This window comes from Haemaphysalis longicornis, unplaced genomic scaffold, assembly GCF_048455015.1.
Source record: "Haemaphysalis longicornis isolate Haplotype H1 unplaced genomic scaffold, Haemaphysalis longicornis Haplotype H1 scaffold_12, whole genome shotgun sequence".
NCBI lineage: Eukaryota > Metazoa > Arthropoda > Arachnida > Ixodida > Ixodidae > Haemaphysalis > Haemaphysalis longicornis.
Window position 1 is genome coordinate 53,347,028 of NW_027526225.1, and position 23,355 is coordinate 53,370,382.

The 23,355-nt window shown below is 46.5% G+C and overlaps 1 protein-coding gene across 1 annotated transcript in view; it reads right to left on the minus strand.

Annotated features, from left to right (window-relative positions):
- Positions 1-1,365: 1,365 nt before the first annotated feature.
- The window catches only part of LOC144161613 (sperm-specific sodium:proton exchanger-like), an 87,178-nt gene continuing 65,188 nt past the window's right edge, over positions 1,366-23,355 (minus strand). Inside the window, exons 17-21 of the mRNA XM_077692250.1 lie at positions 19,920-20,108; positions 19,122-19,259; positions 13,383-13,580; positions 7,891-8,039; positions 1,366-1,482 (exon numbers count right to left, since the gene is read on the minus strand). Coding sequence (XP_077548376.1) covers positions 1,479-1,482; positions 7,891-8,039; positions 13,383-13,580; positions 19,122-19,259; positions 19,920-20,108 — 678 coding nt within the window. The 3' untranslated portion in view covers positions 1,366-1,478. The remainder of the gene's footprint in view (positions 1,483-7,890; positions 8,040-13,382; positions 13,581-19,121; positions 19,260-19,919; positions 20,109-23,355) is intronic.

A 23,355-nucleotide genomic window follows, 5' to 3' on the forward strand; every position in this document is an offset into this window, starting at 1 on the left:
TTCCCTATGTGCCATTTGCTGATTACCGCCCGGCAAGAAACAACGCGCATGACACCGTTTGAACTTGTCCATAGACTCGAGGCAGAAACCATGCTTGATGCAATGCTGCTTCACAAGGACGGCGACGGCGAGGAGAACGTCCAGAGGTTCATCCAGAAAGCCGAAGAAGCGCGGCAGCTAGCGTACCATGGAATCACAAAACACAGCTGCAGGATTTTCTCCACTACAACGCCCGCCACAGGCATGCCGCTTTCGATCCTGGCGACCATGTATGGGTGTGGACCCCAATAAGACGTCGAGGGCTGTCGGAGAAGCTTCTGAAGCGTTACTTCGGTCCCCACCAGGTGTGTTGGTCAGTGTTCCTCTGTCGGTCACTTTCTGTCCATGTGACCTTGTCATTCACTTAAATCGTGATATCAGGATGCAATAATTCCGTACTCTCAGCGCCAGTGCGAGCAAACGACAAACCAGTGTGACCAGACAGCCTCGATCCTCGACAACCTTATCAGCTCGATAGCCTCGAAAACTTTGATTGCGATTCAGAATTGAGCAAAAACCGTGTCAAGGCTTACGTTGTGGATAATTCTATATCATTTTAATGACAAAGACTACCGCTAAATTTGATTGTTGCATTATTGTGTAAAAACAGAACTCGTCAGCAGCAGCGCCGTGCAGCACGGCGAGCGATTGTTAAAGCTTTCAAATGCTATCGAAATTGTAGTGGAGCACGGCGGATTCTGAATGTCATTCGAAGCATCCCATTTGAGTAAAATGACATTTAGTTTAAATTACATTGGAACCCCAGTGTATCCGGGGTACTCCATGCCTTTTCTACATTTTCATCTTTCACACTCTGCTGAAACCTAAATGCTACTGCGATGTCATTGTACTCATGCATTAGTGGTGTAGAAAGTAATGAAGGGCTAGTCAGATGTGACACATTTCTCTCTAATAATCATTATTATAGCTTTGGTTAACGGGAAGAAAATTGGGCATGGGCGCTTTAAGTGGCACCCTCAAATAGGCACCATACCACTACAAAGATAGCCATGCCACCAATGCATACTTTCGTTAACTAAACATTAATATTTTCATGAACATGCTTTGTTACCAGTCATGAAAACAACAGAGTACAACTTGGTTTTGACTTGTCTGAGCAGTGCGTAGCAGACACTGGACTGCATTGTATTTAACCCTTTTGGCTTGCATCAAAGCCATAAGGGCGGGAAATTCGGTGCAAGCTTGCAGCATTCAAAAATTCATTCTGCATTATAACCTAGTGCCTGTGTTGGCAATGAGTATGAGACTAGTATGAGACTAACACAGTCATGTCCAGTTTGTGAGAGAAACATTTATATCACAATTGTCCAAACGCCATTCTGGTGCAGAGAACACTCAAGCCGATGGTTGGGACAACACCGGTACCTTGGCACATTGGCGAACGGGGCCCCGTGTGTTTCGCCTCTTCGTTGGTCCCCTTACCTGAAAATATAAAGCGTGTTCTGAGGCGGCCTGTCCAGCATTCTTTGCGTGATGTGATAAGATCAAAATGTACAGCCGTTGTTGAGCCACACCTGGCGTTTAGGTTCTGATGGCATCTACTACACAACTGCAAGCAAAAAAACGTTAGTTATGGTGCCAGGGGAATCGAAATGATACATAAAAAGAGATAAAGATTTAGCCACATTGGAGGTATCGTTGTCACCATTTTCAGCCGGCAAAGCTGACAAGTTTTTGCCACTTTTTTGGCCAGTGCAGAAATGGATATTTGAAAACAAAAGTTCACTGGAGCCTGTAGAACGCCTAGTTATGTATTGCATCCACCACGACCACCTGCGGTTATTGCGCATTTCGTTTTTTTTTTCGTTTGTCTGTTCCAGTGAATTTTTATGCCTGTATTTTTTACCTTTTTATTTTCATGTGACAGTACTCTTTACTTTCTGTATAATTATGGCTGGTATCAATCATTCCCACCAGCCATTGATGCAGACTATAGCACACAATTGCTGTAAAAACACGCTCCTTCTGGCCACAGGCCTAGGTAACAACATTCCATGATCCAGGAAATACACAGCATCATGTCTTTAAAGGGGCCATGAATACAGAATGCAAGTTGGGCACATTGAAAAGACGCATTTGTCCCAATAACAGCGATACCAAATTTATCGTCAATCTCAAAGCAGTCACGGAGATTGGTGGGCTTGTTAACCCACACCGAAATAGCGGGGAACGTGGAGGAATCCTTCAGCATTACCAAAACAGTAGAAGTAGTTGTGACCAAGCTAAACGAATGGTACAGGTTAAGAGAACACACTGTGTACCGCAAAGAAACACACACAAGAAAGAGGACACAGGACAGGCGCTACACTTCCAACTGTTTATTAGCGAAGATAGCATCGTACATTTATAGCTAACTCCACACACGCGCAAGAGGCGTGCCAACAATTGTTATCGAGAGAATTTATCTAAAAACCGCACCTCAGCATTGAACAGCATCACCGAAGGATCACTAAGGCATTCAGTCCTTTTCAATCTTATACCATGTGCCTCCAGAAGTTCACGTGCCTTTCGATTTTTGCTTTTTCCCAGTATTTTGGTGTTTGAAAATCGTGGCTCACACTTTGTGCAAGAAAGACAATGCGTTGTCAAATGCGCGCCATTGTTAGATTTTAAATTTTGCGCATCCTCACTGAGGCGGTCATTCTGACATCTTCCAGTTTGCCGGGTGTAGGACTTTCCACGGGTGAGGGGGATTTCATAAACCACTTCCACCACGCAATCATCGAACGGCTTCTCATATCGTTTTGCACAGGCCCTCTTTTTGCTATTTCAAAAAAAAAAAAAAAAAACGAGAGCAAAGTTGGCCGAGCTTACTTGGGGCTGAAAAGACAAGTACACCGTACCTCGTCGCAACCTGTTTCAGGTTGTGCGAAACCTTGAAGGTACGGAACCACTTCAGGCCGCCTGTCAGTTTTTTGATGCGCATTCGTCCTGTGGAAACCCACCTGTTTGAAGGAGGGTTTCCGCCATTGCATTTACGATCGAAAAAGAAAAGCCAGTAAATGCGGAAGCCAGGCAATTCGGTCGTAAATACTGTGGCGGAAGACCTCCTTCAAAAAGTGAAGGGTAAGCCTAGGACGAATGCGCATAAAAAAACTGATAAGCGGCCTGAAGTGGTTTACCTTCCGTACCTTCCCTTCCCAAGCCTAAAGCGGGGAATCTAAGCTCACCTTCTTCCTCTGTTTTACTTCACCTTATGGTCAACATTTTTCAGCAGGCATTCAGTAGAAACGTAGTAATCTTCCTGGGACACGCTTTTTATCTACGAAAGGCTGTATGCTCAGTGCGTCTGCAATGTTTGGCTCTAGTGAAAAAAAGGGAACAGTGACCAGGCACTAGCCTCAGAAAGAGCAGAATCCCGACTGACTTTCTTAATTGGTATTCACTTAGGCAAGAAATTTCTCGCTAAATCGCCAGGCAGTGTGCCCATGCAATGTCTTTCATTTTATGGCGTTGTTACTTCGACCTTCCAAGTACATAGGGGACGTTGTGCAAGGAAAGCACAAACGCTTCTTCCCATGCAAGGTGTGCCCTTATTTCAGCTCTGTCCCCAAGTGCTTAATATTTATCGCAGATACTTTCAAGGCCCGTACAGCAGAGGTCGGTAACCTTTCGAGGTGGGGGTCGAGTTGCATGAAGCCGACACTGCAAGGGTCGGATGGCAAATAGGGAGGGGGGAGGCTTTTTTTGGAAAGGAAGAAAGTGAAGACGTTATCTGGGTAAGTGTGACGATAAGGGCAATGCCATCTAGAAGCGATCTTGCTTTGTTCCTGCCTAACCCCATTTGAAGTTAAACTTGCCATGTCAGCCTTCACATGGAAAGTGACAAGACGAGGGGGGTTCTGACATCGTGCCGGGGCCCCATAATACTTCCCTGCAGGCCGCTGGTTGCCGACCCCTGCTGTGGAACATAACAGAGAGGAGTGGTAAAATACAAGAGAATGTGCATTTCTATACAATAACAGAACAATACGGATTGCATATTCCCACAACAAGCGTATACTATAGCAATACGACACAAACGTGCATACGTGCGTAGTCCAAGGGCCTCCAACTTCTCATTTGAGGTGCTGATCGGTATTCCTATGCCCTTTTGTACGCTCTTTTAATCAGGTTGTTTACCTTGGTCTTTTCTTCTGTTTTCAGTTTGAGGAAGGGAGTCATGTACGCAATACTTGATATTACCAGGGTCCTTCAATGCTTTAAAGCATTCAAGGACTCTGATATTACGTATGCTTGTGTGAGTCTTGTTATATTGCCTTCTGAGGCCGTGGTGTCAATTGACTACCCTGGATATGAGCCTGATGGTCTGGTTTACTTTTCTCTTGAGGATGTTGACCGCTTCGGCGTTTAAACCGTTTTGTTGTATTCTGAGGCCTAATATTTTGATAGCGTTCACCTTCGGAATGGGTCTGTTCTGTAGGGTGAGCGTGATTATCTCACGTTCCCTTGGCGTTTCTTTGGTTGATTTTGGGCACTTTTAGCAAGTAGTTCTGATTTCTTGGGCGGGCATTCCAGGCCTCTCGAAAATAAGAACTCCACAACCTTGTTTATGGCTTATTGTAATGTTCTCTGGATGTTCCTATCGCTGCCTCCTGTCATCCATACTGTGAGATCATCTGCATATATAGTGTGGCTGAGGTTTTTAATTATATTAAGTTTCTCAGGGAGGCCTATCATCGCCATGTTGAAAAGAAAAGGTGATAACACCGAGCCTTGCGGTGTTCCTTTATTAATCATGTCCAATTCCTTCGATTCGATTTCTCAAATCTTTATCTTGGCAGTTCTGTTCTTGAGAAAATTTGCTATGTAGAAGGCCTTTTCTCGGAGTCCCAGTTTATCAATGGAATTTAGTATCGCCTCATGGCTAACCCTGTCGATAGTTTTGGTGATGTCGAGTCCTAAAAGGGCTCTCGTGTCCTAAAGGGCTGTCGTGTCCTAAAGTCCTAAAAGGGCTCTCGAGTTTCTTCTCCGTCTATGATTACTTGTTTTAGTTGTTGGAGTATGTCCTGCGTCGATAGGTTCGCTCTAAAGCCAATCATCGTGTCTGGGTAAAGGCCATTTGACTCCATGTTTTTGTTGAGTCTGTTAAGGATTATGTGCTCGAGGAGCTTTCCGAAGCATGATGTGAGCGAGATTGGTCTAAGATTGTTAAGATGTAACTTTTTTCCATGTTTGGGAATCATTACTATGTTGGCTGTCTTCCATTTTTCCGGGAGTTTGTCGTCATTCCAAACTTGATTGAAGAATTTGGTGAGTGCTTCTATGGAGGCGTAGTCCATGTTTGTCATGATCTTGTTCGGGAACGCGTTAGTTTTGAAGATGCTTGAGGGTTGGGCTGTTTGAAGGGCCCATAACTTGGTATAAGTACGTCACTCAGCTTCAGTCCAGTCACTAAAAAGCTTTTCTGAATGAAGAAACGCAAGAAGTATAATCTGTGAGCGTGACTGAGCGCAGTCAACATTACTGGGCAATTGTTGCGCCGTAGGATACTCATACGCTGTGGCCAATCGCCATCAGTTGGTGGGGCAAATCTCTCATCTGTACATACCCATTATAAGCACCGTCTGTGCATGATCATCATCACGGGTGACTTGCTCTGTTGAGTCACCGACGCGCTAATTAAACCAAGAGCACTGAAACACCTGCCGACTTGTGCGAGGTTTTCCGTCTCCTTACATGAGAAACTTTAAACTTCGCGCTACAGTGACGTGTTATGGCCAGGAGTGGCGTCATATGGGCCACCGCTATCATCGTTAACTGCACATTGGTTTTCCAGTGACGCGATAGAACGGAGCTAGAGGCCCGACTACAATCGCCCAGTCGTGTTTTAGTGATGGGTTAATTCACTGGCCGACAATCGCAAAACAACACTCTCACGTCGTAGAAAGGTGGCTGGAGAGTCGCCACTGCTTCGCATGTTTTCTTTCATATGTCCATTATTTGTTCGAAGTTTGCGATAAAATTGGTATCATGGTTATCGGTAGAAAGCGGTCTTTCTAAGGAACCAAACTTGTACTTTGTCTTCATGGCCCCTTTAACATCGCCAGCTTGTCCCTCCCCCTGGAATCCCCAAGTGGCATAAAAAGGCCATGAAGACCAAATACAACTTTGTTTCATATCAAAGGACTAGCCTTTGGTGCTATTCCAGCCACGAAAAATGCTCTTTAACCGAAAGAAAAACAGAAGAAATACTGAAAAACTTTCACGTTTTACTCTACAGTGACATGGTATGGGCTGGAGTGACGTCATCTGGGCCCACACTAAACACGCAGTTATTAGTGTGTTAACAGCGCATCAGCTTAAGTGATACGATCAAGCCAGAGTAGACTGCGGTAGTGGTGGAAAGCAATTTATTGGCCTATAGAAGAAAAGGGGGTTGGGGAAAGGAGGCTCAGACTCCGGCTCAGGCGAATCCGACTGCCATGGACGCGGCCTCTGCTCTGCCGGCCAGTAGGAGCTGGTCCTCGAGGGAGGGGCTGTCCAGGATAAGCCTCCGAGGCCTAGGAGCATGACGGGATGGAAAAGGGATGCTGTGTTACTGCTGGCTTGTTGGGGTGCCTGTCCCGAAAGCAAGGGAGGAGGAGTGCCGATCCGAGGAACCGGAAGAGGGGCGGGCAGGAGGCCCGGGGTGTGACTGCAAAGCCACACCATGTGCTCCACGGTTCCGTCGCCTCCACAGAGCTTGCACTGAGGGTTGGTGAACTTCGTTGGGTAAAACTGGTGGAGTCTGACTGGGCATATGAACGTGTTTGTCTGCAGTCGCCTTAGCATTGTCTGTTGTGGCTTGGTGAGGTTTGGATGGGGATGTGGCAGCCATCGCCACCTGGACCAAAAATGCTGAATGATTTCGGCGAAAGACATCAGGCTATTGGGTATGAAATCCACAGCCTCGTCTTGATTGAAATTGGTGTTCTCGGAACCGGGCGGAGGAAGGCGAGTTTGAGGGGCTCGACGCTTGTGGGCGAGGTGGTAAGGTGGGTGTGGGCGAGGTAGTCACTAGACTACAATCACCCAGTCTTCTTTCTCGGCTGTGGCTATAGTTTGGCGATCTCCAGTCGCAAAAAAAGGTGGCCGTAAAGTAGAACGGGGGTAGCCACTGCTTCATGTTTTTCTTAATAGCATCTATTATTAATGCGAGGCTTTGTATGTCTGACTGATGACATATGTAGCGCTGAAAACACACTGCAGGAAAGCTAACTTTCTGTGACAATGATGATGTTAATGGCGGAAGTGAGAAAAAATGTTAATGGTGGAAGTGAGAAAAAAAAACGATTTTCATGGTAGGAATCAAACCTAAATCCCTCACGTTATGAAGTTGATGTTTATACGATTCCGCCACACCACACGGTCGAGGCTACTTTGGATTTGGAGAGGTGCGCACGGATGAGCAAAATTACACAAAAAATCGCACCCCTCCGTCTAACGACAGCAATAATTGAACGCAAAGCTTTCCTCTTGCGAGATACAATGGTGGATGGTTTTGACCATTCAAAGCCGCTGCAATCAAAACTCCAAACTGCAAGACCGTCCAAGTCAAAGCTAAACGAGTCAAAGTCCCAACTAAGATGGCAATCAACGGGTCCCTCACGAGAAAGCTTCTCGTTCAACCACCGTCGTCGTTAGATGGGAGGATGCATGACTTTTTGTTTAAAGCTTATGATAAAATCGGCATCATTGTTATCGGGCAAGAGAGTGCTTTTATTGAACGAAGGTTGTGTTTTGTCTTCATGGCCCCTTTAATGATGCACCTCTGCTCCTTCACCTCTCTCTCACCTCTCACTTCTCCACAAAGCGACATTTTCTTACTTTCATCAAATACTCTCCTACCAGTGGGTGTACTCCTCGTCGGTCCTCGCACGTGGCATGTAGTCGTAGTGGTGCAGTGGCTGGTGGAACCAGTCAAGGTCGTTGGGCAGGTAGTACCGTGCCAGTGTCGTGATCAGAAGCACGGGCCTCGGCCTGGTCGCCACGGCGCCCTGCGATCGTACAAAGGGGCTCTGTGTGCGACACTTCGTTCAGTGAAGAAGTATCTAAGGCTGCTGACATGCTACGGGGGCAGAGGGAGACATTGAAGTGCAGGGAAAACACGGATGCAGCATGGCGCCACCTACGCTGAATCCCAAGCGGGACCGACTTGGTAGTTGGTGTTGGTCCAGAGCCACAACCGAGCTAGAGCGGAGGCTCACGCGCGCAGCCGCCGCTCCTGCCCGGCCGTGACCAGATACTATACTATACTGCATATAATATATTTGTAGTGAAGCGTTCGACGGAACTTCACCTGGTCATGGGTCATATTTTGGAGTCATATTCAAATATGACTCCCAACTGTGTCAGTGACTGCGATTTTATACTCCCGTATATAATATATACTAGAGAAAAATCTCGCGCTGCGATCTCGGGCCGTCGTCGGCGCCGCAGTTGCAAATAGCGACGTTCCGCGCCTACTTGGCTTGGCTAGCCATATGGTTTCTATTTTGTCTCGAAGCCAAAATCAACAAAAAAGGGTAAGGTTTATTTTTATTGTTCATCTTGCATGAAATTTCTAAATAATCACTGTGAGCTAAGCAATTTTGGAGCTTCGATTTTATAATAACAAAACAAATTTGAATTGTCTTTTCCAGTAATGTTGCTTTTTTTGCAACCAGAGGCAACTTTTCAGCTTGTTCATGAGCCATGCCAAGGACAAGTGGAACGTGCCTGCTCGGTACATGAAGCAACGCTCGCTGAAGCGTGCCTCCCCTAGACAGTGCTATGGTTGCTAACAGTGCTCCAGATTTCCCCTCTAGTATGAAACTCTGGTATGAAACTCTTAGTATGAAACTCTGGTCCAAAGTTCTTCAATGTACACCAGTTTCGAAACTCTGCTTCAAAATCCGGGCGGCACGGACTTGCCGCCCACTAGCTCGCACTTAAGTGTATTGGCACAGTTCCTAGGGGACAAAAAGTGAATATTTCTTAACAGTTACGTAATCAGTCAACTTTATTAAAAAAGTTGACTTTTCACATAAGGAAACCGTAAATTAGGTGTCGTTTACTTATGCTTCCGCGGTTTCTCTATCAAGTACAGCAGCAGCCTCAGGCGAAGCACTTCAGCAATACTTCAACCTTCTGTCGACAGATTTCAGGTAGTGAACTTGCCTCCCGGACTCCAGGGATTAGATGAGTTAATACAGTTCCTCATAGCAGTCTATAAAGATAATAGAGTGCACCTTGCATGGGAAGGACAGAAATGCGCTCAGTAGGTCAACACCCATAGGGGACTGAAAGAAGGATGCCATTTGAGCCCAATACTGTTTGTTTTACATGGCAAGGTTAGAAAAGAAACTGGAAGGAAGTCAAATAGGGTTCAACCTAACGTATTTGCTGCAAGGCGAAGTGGTACAGCAGCGTGTACCGGGAACGTTATACGCACACGACATTGTTCTTTTAGCTGATAACCAGGCCGACATGCAACGGCTCTTAAATATTAGCGGCGAGGTAGCCACCGACCTCAGTTTAAATTTTAGCGCAGAAAAATCGAAAATATAATAGTTTACAATGGCACTATCAGGGACGCAGTGCCTATCCAGCATGGCGAAGTACCCAGAATGAAAGAATATAACTATTTGGGAGTGCGGATGACAACTATACTTAAGAACTCACGAGGAGCAACTTAAGGGTAAGGGAAAGCGAAACGCAGCTGTAATGAAGCATGGAGCTCGGTGGGGGTATAAGAAATATGAAGTACTGAGAGGAATGTGGAAAGGAGTAATGTTTGCGGGTCTCACATTTGCGACTGCTGTACTCTGCTTAAAATCAGGCGTTCTATCAGGCCTTGAAGTGAACCAGAGAACAGTAGGCCATTTGGCCTTAGGCGCGCATGGAAAAACAACGAAGCAGCACAGGGAGATATGGGCTGGGCGTCGTTTGAAGTTCGAGAAGCACAGAGTAAATATGTTTTGAGATGAGGTTGAGAGCAATGGACCAACGAAGGTAGGCAGCTAAAGTTTTTAAGTACCTATACTTGAAAAGCGTGGACACGCAGTGGTTAAGGAAGACTAGAAGGCTAACGATGAAATACGGAAAGAACAGTGGAGAATCCAAAACAGCCAAGGTAACCAAAAAAGAGGCAAGGCAGATAGAAACGGATAAATAGAGAGAAAGAATGGAAGCTATAACGTCGTTATACATGTACAGGGCTGAGAAATTGGGCATCATAAAGGAAAATTCCTATGATAATTTCAAAGGCAGTGCTTTGTTTTTTGAGGCTAGATCAGGTTACTTGCGAACTAAGAGCTTTGTGGGGAAGTATTCACGAAATGATTGGGTATGCGTCGTCTGCGGAAAGCAAACAGAAACTATGCGGCACATAGTGTTAGAATGCGAGGGTATCCTTTCAAACCTACATGAGGGAATTATTCGGCTTCCAGAAGCCCTAGGATTTAATGGTAGCACAGAGGAAGTTAACTTCGAGGCTGTCGAGGCGACGAAAAGAAGATTGAAATGCTGGTGGACGAGGGGCAGAGAGGGGAATGTTGCCTGGGAAACAAACTATGCACAGTTGCCGCCTGTAACACGAAAAAAAGGTATTTAGTGCCTGTGCCTAATAAGTTTTTTTGTGCCTGCCCTGGGCACAGCTAGTGTTAAGCCAGGAGTATGGAACATAGGTATATTGGCCCCGTTTGGTACGAAGGCACGTCATCACCCCGCTACAAAGGGGAAACCAATAGCATTCTTCTTCTTCTTCTTTTTCTTCTTTTTCTTCTTCTTTTTCTTCTTTTTCTTTTTCTTTTCCTTCTTCTTTTTCTTCTTCTTCTTCTTCTTTTTTCTCTTCTTCTTCTTCTTCTTCTTCTTCTTCTTCTTCTTCTTCTTACCTGTTTGCCCCCAGCACTAGGGGCCGACTGCAGAACTGTTTTTGAGTTGCTGTGTATCCTGGTTCGGGAGTCCATCTTGGTACCGTGGCTGGTGTTGATCCCGAGACGTTGATTCACGATACATACAAGTTTGAATGTGTACCTCGATCGAATCGCACAGCCAGCAACACTCGGCGGCTCGCGACACCGCCTTTTTGTTCAAGCAAAAGTCTCTAGAGTTCTCCTAGGGAATTCAACTCCCAAAAGTCTGCTCCAGTCACGGACCCACAAATCGAAACACATAGGCCCCGCCCACGCTCGAAGCCATTCTGGTTTCTTGCCCACGTGACCACGAAGGAGAGAATGCGTTGGCGCCGCTGAGACGGGGGATCTTTCGTCCAAGCGCGATGCTCATCTGAGTGCCTGAGTCACGACGCTCCCCGAATTACCGCTTTCACGGTCCGCGTTGCCGAAGTCGCCTCCTTTTTCACGGTGCTGTCTTCATTCAATCAGAGCTGCAGGTGCGGGCATGACGAGGAATTGACGAAGTCTTTAGTGAGTGACCGCACGTGGTCCGCACTCTTTGTTACGCTGCTGTCGTCATTCAGAGAGTTGAAGGTGTGCAGATGGCGCAGGGTTGATGAACCCCTATCTTCAATGAGGAGTCGTGCGTGGCACGAGCCGATAACCCCGAAGCCGATGGCGATGATGGGACTGGCTACGAAAACGCGGTAATTGGCGCCGACGTCCGAGCTTGGGTGTGCCGGGTCCGCAACCCGATCATAACAATACATGGGAAGCCTATTGAGAGCTTCGAAACTGGTGTATATTTACAGTAGAACCCCGCTGATACGTCCCCCAGTCTTACGACGACCCGCTTCTTACGACGGACCGTGGCGATCCCGGCCAATTCCCTATAGAAACAATGCATTAAAAACCCCTATAATATGACGCTCGGGTGCGTACGGTCAGCTTCATACGACGGACCCTGGCACAGACAAACTGGCGCTTTTATCATATTTTACACCGCTTCGCCGCCCGTTCTGACCTTCATTATTCTTAACTACCGTTTGACGCTGCTTGATGTGCAAAGGTCCGCAGGCGGGTACTCGTGAGCGGGAGTTAACATGCGACAGCCCCACGCGGAAGCAGTGCGCCAACGCGCCAAACACGAGAAGTCAAAGCTCCGGTTGCAGGTGGAGCGTGAATTTGAAGCTCCCGTTGAGCCCGGAAACACATACGACGCAGGCCCACGACGATGATCGAACAGCCACTTCCCCGCCAGCTCGATCCAAGTTTCTTCCTTTCACAACGATCTTTCTCCCTATATCTCTGCTCTCTGCCTATCAAAAGCCGCGATGCCACTTCGCCCTTTTCCTTTCTAGAGTGCCTCAACTAACGCGCGTCCGCTCCAAGGGTGGAGAAAAATGCAGGAGGCGATGGGGAAAGTCACGCACCCGTTGGCATCGCCATTTTGGGTCCCTCATTGGCCGCCGCGGAAAGTCACTGTAGCAAGTCCGCGCTATAATTTTCGCCGCAACACGGTTTACTCGCGAAGGTTGAATTATCTATTTCGCGTTGCTGGGTCTTGTGAGAAACGAAAACAGCTATGTGTTTCGAAAACGAAAACACTATGAGAAACGAAAACAATATATGACCCAAAAGCGATGGCACGGGACTGTTCAAAGGATGTCTCCACAATGTACGGCAATGCTGTTTTTTGTGCATCTCCGCCTTGTACTATCGCTCGTTTCACTTGGACTTGGCAGTTTCACACTCGCCTTTTTTTTCTCAATTTGCTCGACCACATCGGCCTTGTATCGCGCCGCGCGCGGCGCTTGGCTGGCGGGCTAGGTCGACGCCATCAAGGGGAGGGGACAAAACATAGGCATTGCATTTTTTTAACTTGAAATTTCAGCTAAAGGTTCGCAAATAACGCGAGAACGCGCTAAAAATAGTGGTTTAAATAAGTTCTTAGCCCACCTGTCACGCGAGACCGTCTACCGTATTTATCCGCACCCCGGTCGTACGACACCCCGGACATACGACGCTTTCTCGCGGTCCCTTGAAAATCGTATTATCGGGGTTCCGCTGTAGGAACTGTGCTGCGTCAACTTCTGCGCTGCCGAAAGCTGTTCTGATATTTTGTTGAGGAGCTGTCGCTCAGGATGAAAGGAGTGTGTGTGTCCGGCAGGCCTTTCTTCACTTCATCACTCTTTCATACGCGAATTTTCCCGATAATATTGCAACCTCACCGCGACAGAGATATTCGTCACTCCTTGGAGGGGCGGCACATTAAATAACAGGAACCCCGTGCCTTTGCGGTGCATTGTGATGATATGAACATGTTGAAACCAGAGACGATTCTGTACGGGAGTCAGATCAGAGTCGTATCAAATGAAACTCCCAAACACGCAATGCTTTGCAAAGGTCATACGAGGAGCGACTCATGAGTGACTCATGAGCCAACTCCGTCGGTACACTTACGGGCAGCTTCATCTGCCACACGGACTGCGGTAGGTAGCTGGGCGCGTAGTAGCGCTGCTCGCCGTCTAACGACTCCACACAGCCCTGTACCAGGATGACGTCCTGAGCAGCGTCATCCAGTGAGAACTCGGTGGCGCCGTACAGGTTCGGTAGTGTGCCCGTCTCCAGGAACTGCTTCAGCTTGTCGTGGGTCCATTCCTGCACATCGCGAAATGTAAAATTATTTTCAAATTTCGGTGTTTAACACGCTGAAGCTACACGTAGACTATGAGTCGCTACATAGTGGATGGCGCCGGATTATTTCAGACCACAGGGGGATCTTTAACATGTGCTGAAATATCGACACGCGGAGAACGTTTTCACTTTTTTGCCTCCGTCGAAAAAAGCAACCACCGCGGCCGGTATCGAACCCGCCTCCTTGGGCTCAAACGTGAATGTTACTGTCGTGGAACTGAAGAGAGTGAAACGCAGCTGGTGTTATTCTAGAGGCCGGATTTGGAAGCAAAGCTTTCTACCTCTTCCATCCAACGGTTTTGTCGTGTGCCCCACAAGAAACATCCAACCAGGCTAAATAAAACAACTAGTACCTCCAGGGATCGATCCTGGGCCCGAAAAGAAGGGGAGCGAGAGCCCCTCGTCTTAGCGACTAAGCTGCGCCCACACGTGGCGACAGGGGAGACAGGCGCTGCTTTTGATTCAGCGGCTGGGGAAGGGGAGGGCGCTTTTTTGGCGCGAATCCCAGGTGACGGCTGGCAGAATCTCTGATTTAGCTCTTTCTAGAGCCACGTGTGTGAATTCAAGTGACGTCGCATCGGCAGTAGTTGTGGGTGTCATTCACAGCTTTGATTTCCAACCACCGTCCCAGCGTGGATTGGTGCAAATCTTTTAGGCACTAAAAAACCGCGTTTTAGGCGCCTAGAACAGGCAGTCGAAACAACGTTTCAGGCTTCCAACGTCGGAGATATAGGCACTATAATTTTTGACTTAAATGCAAATCATTTCAGACAAAGACGTGCGCGACCTTTATCTACTACAGGAAAACCAATATCGTTGTTGTTGTTTATGGTGGCAAAAAGGCGCCATCACTTGAACATGGCCGTTCAATTGTCCCATAAAAGTGCTAAACAAGTGGCGATCCATTGGCTTAGTTCAACAAGCGAAGTGCTCACATTCATGTTCAATGACCACCTCGCTTGCTCGAGCGTTGCGTATAGCGTAACAGGCAGGAAAAACAGTAATTGAGACGTGGGATTACGGATCACTCCGCCGAAGCGACGGCCCCGGATGTCAGTGCAGGCGCGCGTTTTGAAAGGAGATTGCGCTTAATGCGTGAAATCGGCGAGTTTTTCTCGCGTAGTTGCTCTGTCGTCGCTGCAGTAAATTATGCGCAGAAAAATCACCCAGAAGTCACTCAAAGGACTCACGTCTTTTTCAAAATACTCGCAGTAAGGCGTGCCGGGCCGCATGCAGTGATAAGGCGGATTGGAAACTTCCGTTGTCGTTCTTAAATTAAGCTGTACAGCTGACGACTGCGCGGCGCAGTTAAATTGGGACGCAACAGAAACAGACGGAAATAATAAACTCAAGAGATACTGCGATTTACCAAGAAATTAATCAGCTTTTATACGAAGACTGTTAGGTAAAACTCCAGCAGTTTTATTTATTTATTTACAAAATACTGCAGGCCTTTTTGAGGCCAAAGCAGGAGTGGGGTACAGATACAACATTCTGATACACATTAACATTGCAAGCAAAAACTAAAGAATAACTAATAAAAGCAGCGCAAGGGAAAAAAGCAAGGGTATAGTAAAGCCGAGGTTTGGCATACAAGGCATGCATGAAGAACATGAAGAACTGGAAAAAAAGACCATTTATAACGCCATACAACAAGCAACTGAAATGGGGAGAACACAAGACAGCTGAAATTTTACATGTTAAGGAAATTTTCAATTGATCGGGGTACATCGTTTGAAAGAAATATGTGGCTGGGGAGGGCATTCCAATCTATTATGGTTCTTGGAAAGAAGGAATGTTTAAACTTCTCTGTACGTGCAAAAATGGGAGTTAACCTACAGGAATGGTGATGTCGTGTGGGTCTAGTGGTTGAAGGCTGAAGGTAGATATAGGAGTCGAGCTTTAAGTCCTGATGCCAGAGATGAAAAAGAAATTTTAGGTTAGCAAGCTTTCTCCGAGATTCTAAGGCGCTAATTCCATTTGCGTTCATTACTTCGGTAGGAGAATCAGACCTTTTATAACGATTACACGTAAGACGAACTGCAAGTCTGTTAATCTGTTCAAGTTTGTTAATATCTTTCTTATAAAGGGGTCCCAAACAATGCATGCATATTCTAGTCTAGACCTATTTACCGAGTTGTAAGCCAACAGTTTAACATGCGGGGGCGAGTATTTGAGCCTGTGTCTAACGAGATCAAGTTTGCGACGAGCAGATGAGCAGACAGCATCGATATGTTTGCACCATGTTAGGTTACTAGTGAGTGTTACGCCCAGGTACTTAAACCTTTCAGTTTGAGCAATTACAACGTCATTAATGCGGTATTGGAATTCAGCGGGACATTTTTTGTTGGTAATACACATGAACACTGTTTTCTCGAGGTTAAGTTTCATGTGCCACTTATCGCACCAGTCAGAAATAGCCCTTTACTACCATTTAAAACAACCTGGTCATTGTTATTTTTAATTTCCTTGTAAACTAAGCAATCGTAGGCAAATAATCTAATAGTAACGCTCTCATCAATACAGGCTGTTAGATCATTTATGAAAATAAAAAAAAGCAAGGGGCCTAGGACGCTTCCTTGCGAGACGCCAGAATTAACGGGAAGGAAGTCAGAGTAGTGGCCATCTACATCGACGAACTGACGGCGCGTGTTTAAGTAGGACGATATCCATTTAACTAGGTTGGAAGGGAAGTGTAATCGGTTAAGTTTCAATATCAGACCAGAATGAGAAACCCGATCAAATGCTTTGCTGAAGTCCATAAATATTATATCCGTTTGACCAGATTTATCGAGAGTTGACGCGAGTGTATGAACGGTAGAAATGAGTTGGGTGGTGGTCGAGAAGCCTTTACGAAAGCCGTGTTGAAACGGAGTTAAAAGATTATTGTCTTCTAGAAATGTAACCATAAAATTTGCAATACAGTGCACCAGCAGCTTGCAGTTTTCTCATATGCGATGATACCCCACCTGAACAATCAAGACGTACCAACACTACCAAATACATTACCAAACATCTGAAGGGCGTTTTTTAAATGGTTTTAGCAATCGAACCGATTTTTGATTGAAAAGCATGTTTTAGAGCCCATCGGCAGCATGCAGCTACGCACTCATGTTTCGCGTTGGCTTTTCAAGTTCGCCTTGGCTCTTAAAGATGGGAGTGATCTGCTAACGGTTGGATGCTCGACTCTTGTGTTGTGCAACCGTTGTTTTGAGAGTTGGATCAGAGCATGCCTCCAGAAACGAGGATCCGACCACTCATGTTTGAAGAAACCTGTTGGCATCTAGAACACGCGGCACGTACTCTAAGAATCACTGTGAAAATTGTGCAAACAACTACCACCGCCTCCATTCATAGTAAAATTGTGCCTCTTGTCGCGGTGAACGAGCGTCCCACTCTACTGGTGTGAGCGCTTGTTTACCGGCATTAGGTTGAACCAGAGGGCTAGGTTGAACGCTATTGGTTCTGAATAATCAATGCTGACCGGTAACCTAACAATCTCAAGTTGCCCCCGAAAGCGAAACTTTAGGCTACGTAGTGTTCATATAGCGCCAGTATTGCAAATAGGCTCGAAAATGGGCATTTATAGGAACTATTAAACACTGCAAAGCACTTATTAGCCTGTAATTCATGCTGATATATCAAGATGCCCCGATAAGCGCGCAAGGAACAGAATCGGAATTTGCCTAAAATCGCGTCTAGTTATTACGTATAGCATTTTGATTTTAGCTCTGCCGCGTGAAGCACGTGGCAACACATTGCAAAGGGCAATGCCGCGATCACAGTTGCTGTTAACGGGACAGTGCCTAGCCCTTGCCTTGGCTACGAGGTTCGATGGGCTTCGTGCTGCGGTTATGAGGAATGATTTTGTCGAACGCACTCCAGGCAAGGGAGAGACGGCGCCAGGCGTCTTCCGCAATGGAAGCCTTATTCGTTCTGCGTGCGCGGTTTAGCCTTACAAGAGACCAGCGTGGTGGCTAATGATGATGATGGCGTGCAGGCGCTAATGATAGACATTGCGGTGGTGAAAATGATGCTGCTATAATTTCAACCACCTGGGGATACTCATTGTGACCCGAAATTTCGGCACACCGCAGGCTCTGTTTCCCCGCCACCAGAAAAAACTGTGGTTGATTCCTTTGTCATAGGAATCAGTAAAAGACGAAAGTGAAATGTGCCGTGAAATATGCAGCTGAGCATAATTTCTGGGTCGCGGGCTGTCTTGTGATTGTGCTTGGCGCGCGACGTCCTGCTTGTGGGTCGCTTGGGCAAAGGTGCACTGGCGTCATTTCCGTGACGGATATGATGTCAGTGAAATCTTAGGGTATTGCGGTATAAAACACTTTCGTGAAGTATAACGTAGTTTTTAGTACTAAAGGTTGCTTCCACGCAAGAAGACCCTGTGTACAGGAGTGCACCCTTTACAGGCCGCTTGCTTCTTTGTACAGGCGTTATTTCCGTGACGGATATGACGTCAGCGAAATCTTCGTGTATTCGGGAGTAAAACACTTTCGTGTTAAAATGGCCGCCCCAAACATTCCAACATGCATATTCCATCAAGGCCCCAGGTGCTGCTAACCTTTGCAGCCAATTTTCAATGGCTGTCTTCTGTTTTACTATTTTTACAGCTCGCTTGAAAGATCCTTTGGTTTCCCCCCGGTGCACTCTTCGAAGTGCTTCGTCACTCCCCCTTGTGCCACCTTTCCTGCATTGTTCTGCTCACATCTGCCAGTGGCCGTCTCAACCACTAGTCAGGGCGCACCGTTGTAGGACAAAAGCTACGCAGTAACATAACAATAATAATACTAATGGTAACAATGGATAACAATATTGGGGTGTACCTCCTATCGCGTGTGTTTGAAGAGGGTAGCACACTACTACATAACTGATAACAATAGGTAACCATCCACAAGAGTCTATCGGCGTGTACAGTTAGAGGCAAAGGAGATGCGAACACTAAAATATGAACCGGGACACGCAAAATTAAAAAGAAATACTGTTTGCGGAGGTCCAATAATTCTGCGCAACTGGTATATCCGGAAAGCCAAATTTTACAGCTTTAACCCGCCGCGGTGGCTCAGCGGCTAAGGCGTTGCGCTGCTGAGCACGATGTCGCGGGTTCGATTCCCGGCCGCGGCGGCCCCTTTTCTGATGGAGGCGAAAAGCAAAAACGCCCGTGTGTAAGAGATTTCGGCGCACGTTAACTAAAGATCCCAAGTGGTCAAAATTAATCCGGAGCCCTCCATTACGGCGCGACTCATCGCCTGCGTTGCGTCGGCGCGTTAAAATCCACAATCAATCAATCAAATTTCCCAGCTTTGTTTTTCTTAATAAGCAACGCGTCATTTTGACTTGAATGGAAAAAAATCGTGCTATTTGTGTGTTCTGGTTCCTATTTTTGTGTTCACGTTTCATTTGTGCCCGACTGTACCTGTTGCCGTGCGTGCACGGTTGACGAGAGCAGCAACCAGGTAACATTAACGACAGCAATACACTACACAGTACCTGATATCGCTTGTGGTTGATGAGCACGCCAAGAGCGATGCGCACGGCCACGGAGAACCACATGCGATAGATGACCGTGGGCGGGTCCGGATGGAGCTCGGCAATGCGCTCCATCACCTCCATCGGGATGCTGCACAACTGTGGCAACGAGCGCCGTGTTGATCCCCAATTACGTCCATATCAGGAAAATGCAGGGGTGAAGATTCAGAGATTAGAAACAAAACAAGCGTGCCCATAATTAAGGGGTCTCCAAAAGGAAATCTTGCGTTGCATAACGGACCCATGAAGACAAATGACAAATTAATTCGATGTGAAAAAGATTTCTTTTGGTAACGCATCTCGATTCCAGCCACACAAGGTGCTTTAACAAAAATCATTTTAATACTTTCAAATTTTGTGGACAGGAGTGACGTCATAGGAGCCAGCACTAAAAACAGTTATCAGCGTGTTAGCATGGAAGTGATACGATCAAACAAAACTACTGCAGTTAATCGCCCAGTCGTGTTCTTCGGCAGTGGCTTGTGTCGGCAGCCGTCAATCGCACAAATACGATTATGGGATCTAGAAAAGTGGCCGTTTACTTAATACCTCGATTATTTGTGTGAAGTTTGCGAAAAAATTGCTTGTAATTGTCCTCCGGACAAAGCAGTCTTTTTAGTGAAACAAACATAAGATCTTGTCTGCGTGGTCCATATTATCAATATTTCCGTTCAGTTGATAGAAACGTAGAGCCTTCGTTCACCCGTAATCGGCGGCAGAAGAGAAAACGCTATGCGAAAGAGCGATCGTTCTTAGAACCTCGACATCGGTCTCGCAGACGGCCTGGCAGACGGACGGCTGTGCGGTGAGAAAGCCGATGATGCCGATGCAGTCGGGCGACACGAGGTAGTCCTTGAAGTCTCCGTCGCTGAAGTAGAATTGGTTCGTATCCGAGTTCTGCAGCCGGCCCTCCACGTCGGTCGTCTGGTGGGTGCCCTTGCCGTAGACCTGCAAGGCCGCCTACGTGACTACCGGGGTTCCCGGGTTCTCTTTCACCAGCCCAGTTCTACACTAAATACATTAAACTACCGGAAAATTTTACCACGCCTTCTCTGATTTTTCCTCGCCCATTTTGATATATACGAAGCCTGTTTCGTTATTGCATGGTACCGTAATTGTACGTCATGGGGCGCTACTTGCGGTAATGCGCCACTTCCGGTTGTGTTTTGGCATCCATCCTAAACAGCACTTAACAAAACAACGACGAGAAGAAGGGACACAAGACGGCGCTGACTCTCAACTAAAACTTTAATCGGAAGAAAACACGCACATATATACGGTCATACACCACGCGTGTCTGTAAACGTCATCACTGCGCAGCACTGGGGGAAGTAGGCCACGATAAGCAGTGATGACGTTTACAGACACGCGTGGTGTATGACCGTATATATGTGCGTGTTTTCTTCCGATTAAAGTTTTAGTTTAGAGTCAGCGCCGTCTTGTGTCCCTTCTTCTCGTCGTTGTTTTGTTAAGCGCTGTTTAGGATGGACGGATACCAACTAGCCCAGCTGTCGATTCTGTGTTTTCGCATCTGCCATTGATATTCGCAGTAGTCTCCTCTTCCTTTCAGGTAAACAGCATGTACCTCGGTTCGTGGAACTCACCTGCCGAGGTTCAGAGGCAGTGGAAATAAGTCTGTCCTGGCATAATTGAGAAGACATTCGTGCGTGACACCAGGTATGCATTAATACCAATGAAAAGCATGCAGAAGAGTCAATTTTTGCATTTTATAGTTTCTGGTGATATGAAGATACCGAAGCATCTGATGCAAGCTCATGCCGCTAATGCAGTTCCGCCACAGCGCCGACCTTTGCATTAATCTGTGGTATCTCTGATTTTTGGGTGCGGACTGCTTAATTAAGAACCACCCAAAGGCAGTACAAGGACTACGCCTTTGCCATTGGAACGTGTAGGCAAGAAATGAATACAAAGTTCCTCTCAAACAATTCTTGGGGAGTCGGGAATGACAAATTGAAGAGACCAATGGATTATCTCAGCGATAAAAGTTGGCGCTGTGCCAAAAATAAGGCTGCGGCACAGCTGTCACACAACAGTGATGGGTCTAAGTAGTTGTCCTGCCTTCAGCTGGGCTAAAAAATAACAGAAATAAACTAGAGAATAATCAGAATAAATGATGATGATTGCAGATATCAGACAAACTATGCTTACATGAAATACCATACGGATTCACTTCGCGGCAAAACCTTCTATTTTTTTTTCTTTATTTTCTTTCTTGTTTTGAACAGCCCCCTTCCGAAAAAAAAGAACAGGTATCACAAATATTCGGCGTACTTCCATCCTCAATCTACGTGGATGAAACCTTTTAAAGGTACGCCCGAATTTTAAGAAAATCACGCACCCATCCATCAAACGACGACGATGGTTGAACGCGACGGATTCTTTGACTCTTGATGGATTCTTTGGTTGCTGTTTGAGTTTTCCAGACTGCTTCGACCACGTGGAAAAGGAGCGATCGGACAGACGCCGGCTTCATAACGCGAGCGACCCAGGTTCGGTTCAGGCCACGGGAGCCGTTTTTTTTATTTCACTTGGACGTTTTCGCATTACAGATGCCATCAGTGAGAACAGCAAAGCTTCGCTTTAAAATTACGGAAGCTGCACCGCTGACCATGTCATCCCTCGATAACATCGCTGCTGACTCCCGTGCCGCCGCATCGAGCGAGCACTACACCGCATTTCACCATTTGTCTATAACAAACCTAAAACCAGTGACACGGCAGCGTCTTTACGTTGGCCTTGATGCGTCCTATTGTGGTACTCTGTGGGGAACGTCGATTATGGAACCTGGAATAGCATAAGTGGACATTGCTGGATTTTCTGGGGACTAGCTTTGCTGCAGTGCGTCTCCGGCACGCGCCGTGCACGCAGTGAAATTTGACTGAGCTTCTAGTTTAGTTGCAACAATTAGGGGAAATTGTACACAACGTGTGATTTTCGTTGTCAGGGCATCTGGAAGTAATGGAATGACACAGTTAATTAAGCGGCTGAAAAGTGAACTATGCAGCGGCTCACCGCCTCTTCTTCTGGGGTTCCCTAGCTGCTGGCATGTCGGAAAAATGCTTTGTGTTGCTATTGTGTGTCATTTCCAAAAGCTCTTGCTGAAAGCTTGTTCAAGCGCCTCATTTTGCGCCACGCGGTATAAGAAGAAGTCAGCGAAATGGGATATGAGTTCATCAGCCTACTCGTGTCCACTGCAGGACTAAGTCATCTCCCATTTACCTTCAATTTCTCCTGACCTGCGCTGCTCGAGTCCACAGTTCACCCCCAAATTTCTCTACTTCATCCCTCCATCGGATTAGTGACCTTCCCCTTTTTCTTGACCCGTCTCTTGGTATTCACTCGGTTACCCTAATTGTCCAGCGGTTGTCTTGTCAGTTCGTCTCACTACATGGCCAGCCCAAGTACCTTTCTGTTTCTTTATTTGAACTATGGTATCTTCTGCTCAAGTTTGTTCTCTGATCCAGGTAGCTCATTTCCTGTCCCTGAGTGTTACTCCTAACATTATTCACAACAAACGGAAACGACTTGAGATTGTGCTGATATTGATTGATTTACTGTTAACGTCTACAAATGCCCTAAATACAATTGTTTAAGGTTTCCTCTTGGTTTATTTTTGTTTTATTTTCCATAGACAATAGGTTCATTTACTCCTTTCCTGGATATTTCTTATACCTTTCTATACACCCCCCATTGTTAGAAAAATTTCTCCGGGTGCCGATTTTTGTGAATCATGAAAGCATCAATCGTTCTGAGGCCAAAAATTTAGCGGGTTTCACGTGCTGAATTCGAAATTGGCTCTAGAACCTGCTGTTTCTTGCTTATTTTTGGTCGATTAAGGTGCTTGGTTGTGTTAAAGGTGGTACTGCATGAATGAGTTAGAAATGGCACTGACACAGCACACAATTCATTCAAGGTTGAGACACACACACTCATACAGCAACAGGCACAGACCGGTCGCTGCTGTTCTACTTTCTTCGCGCGCCATTTCGCTGCACAAGGAACTGATGGTCTTCCATCACTCATGCACACACAAACACCACTACACACTACAGATACAGCTGCGAGCAGAGACCGCTGAACATAGCGACACAGTATCAAATGCCCCTGCCAACAAAAGAGACATGCCCTCCTCCGCCTCCTTGTTGGCTGTGCTTTGCTCCACTCACCAGACGAG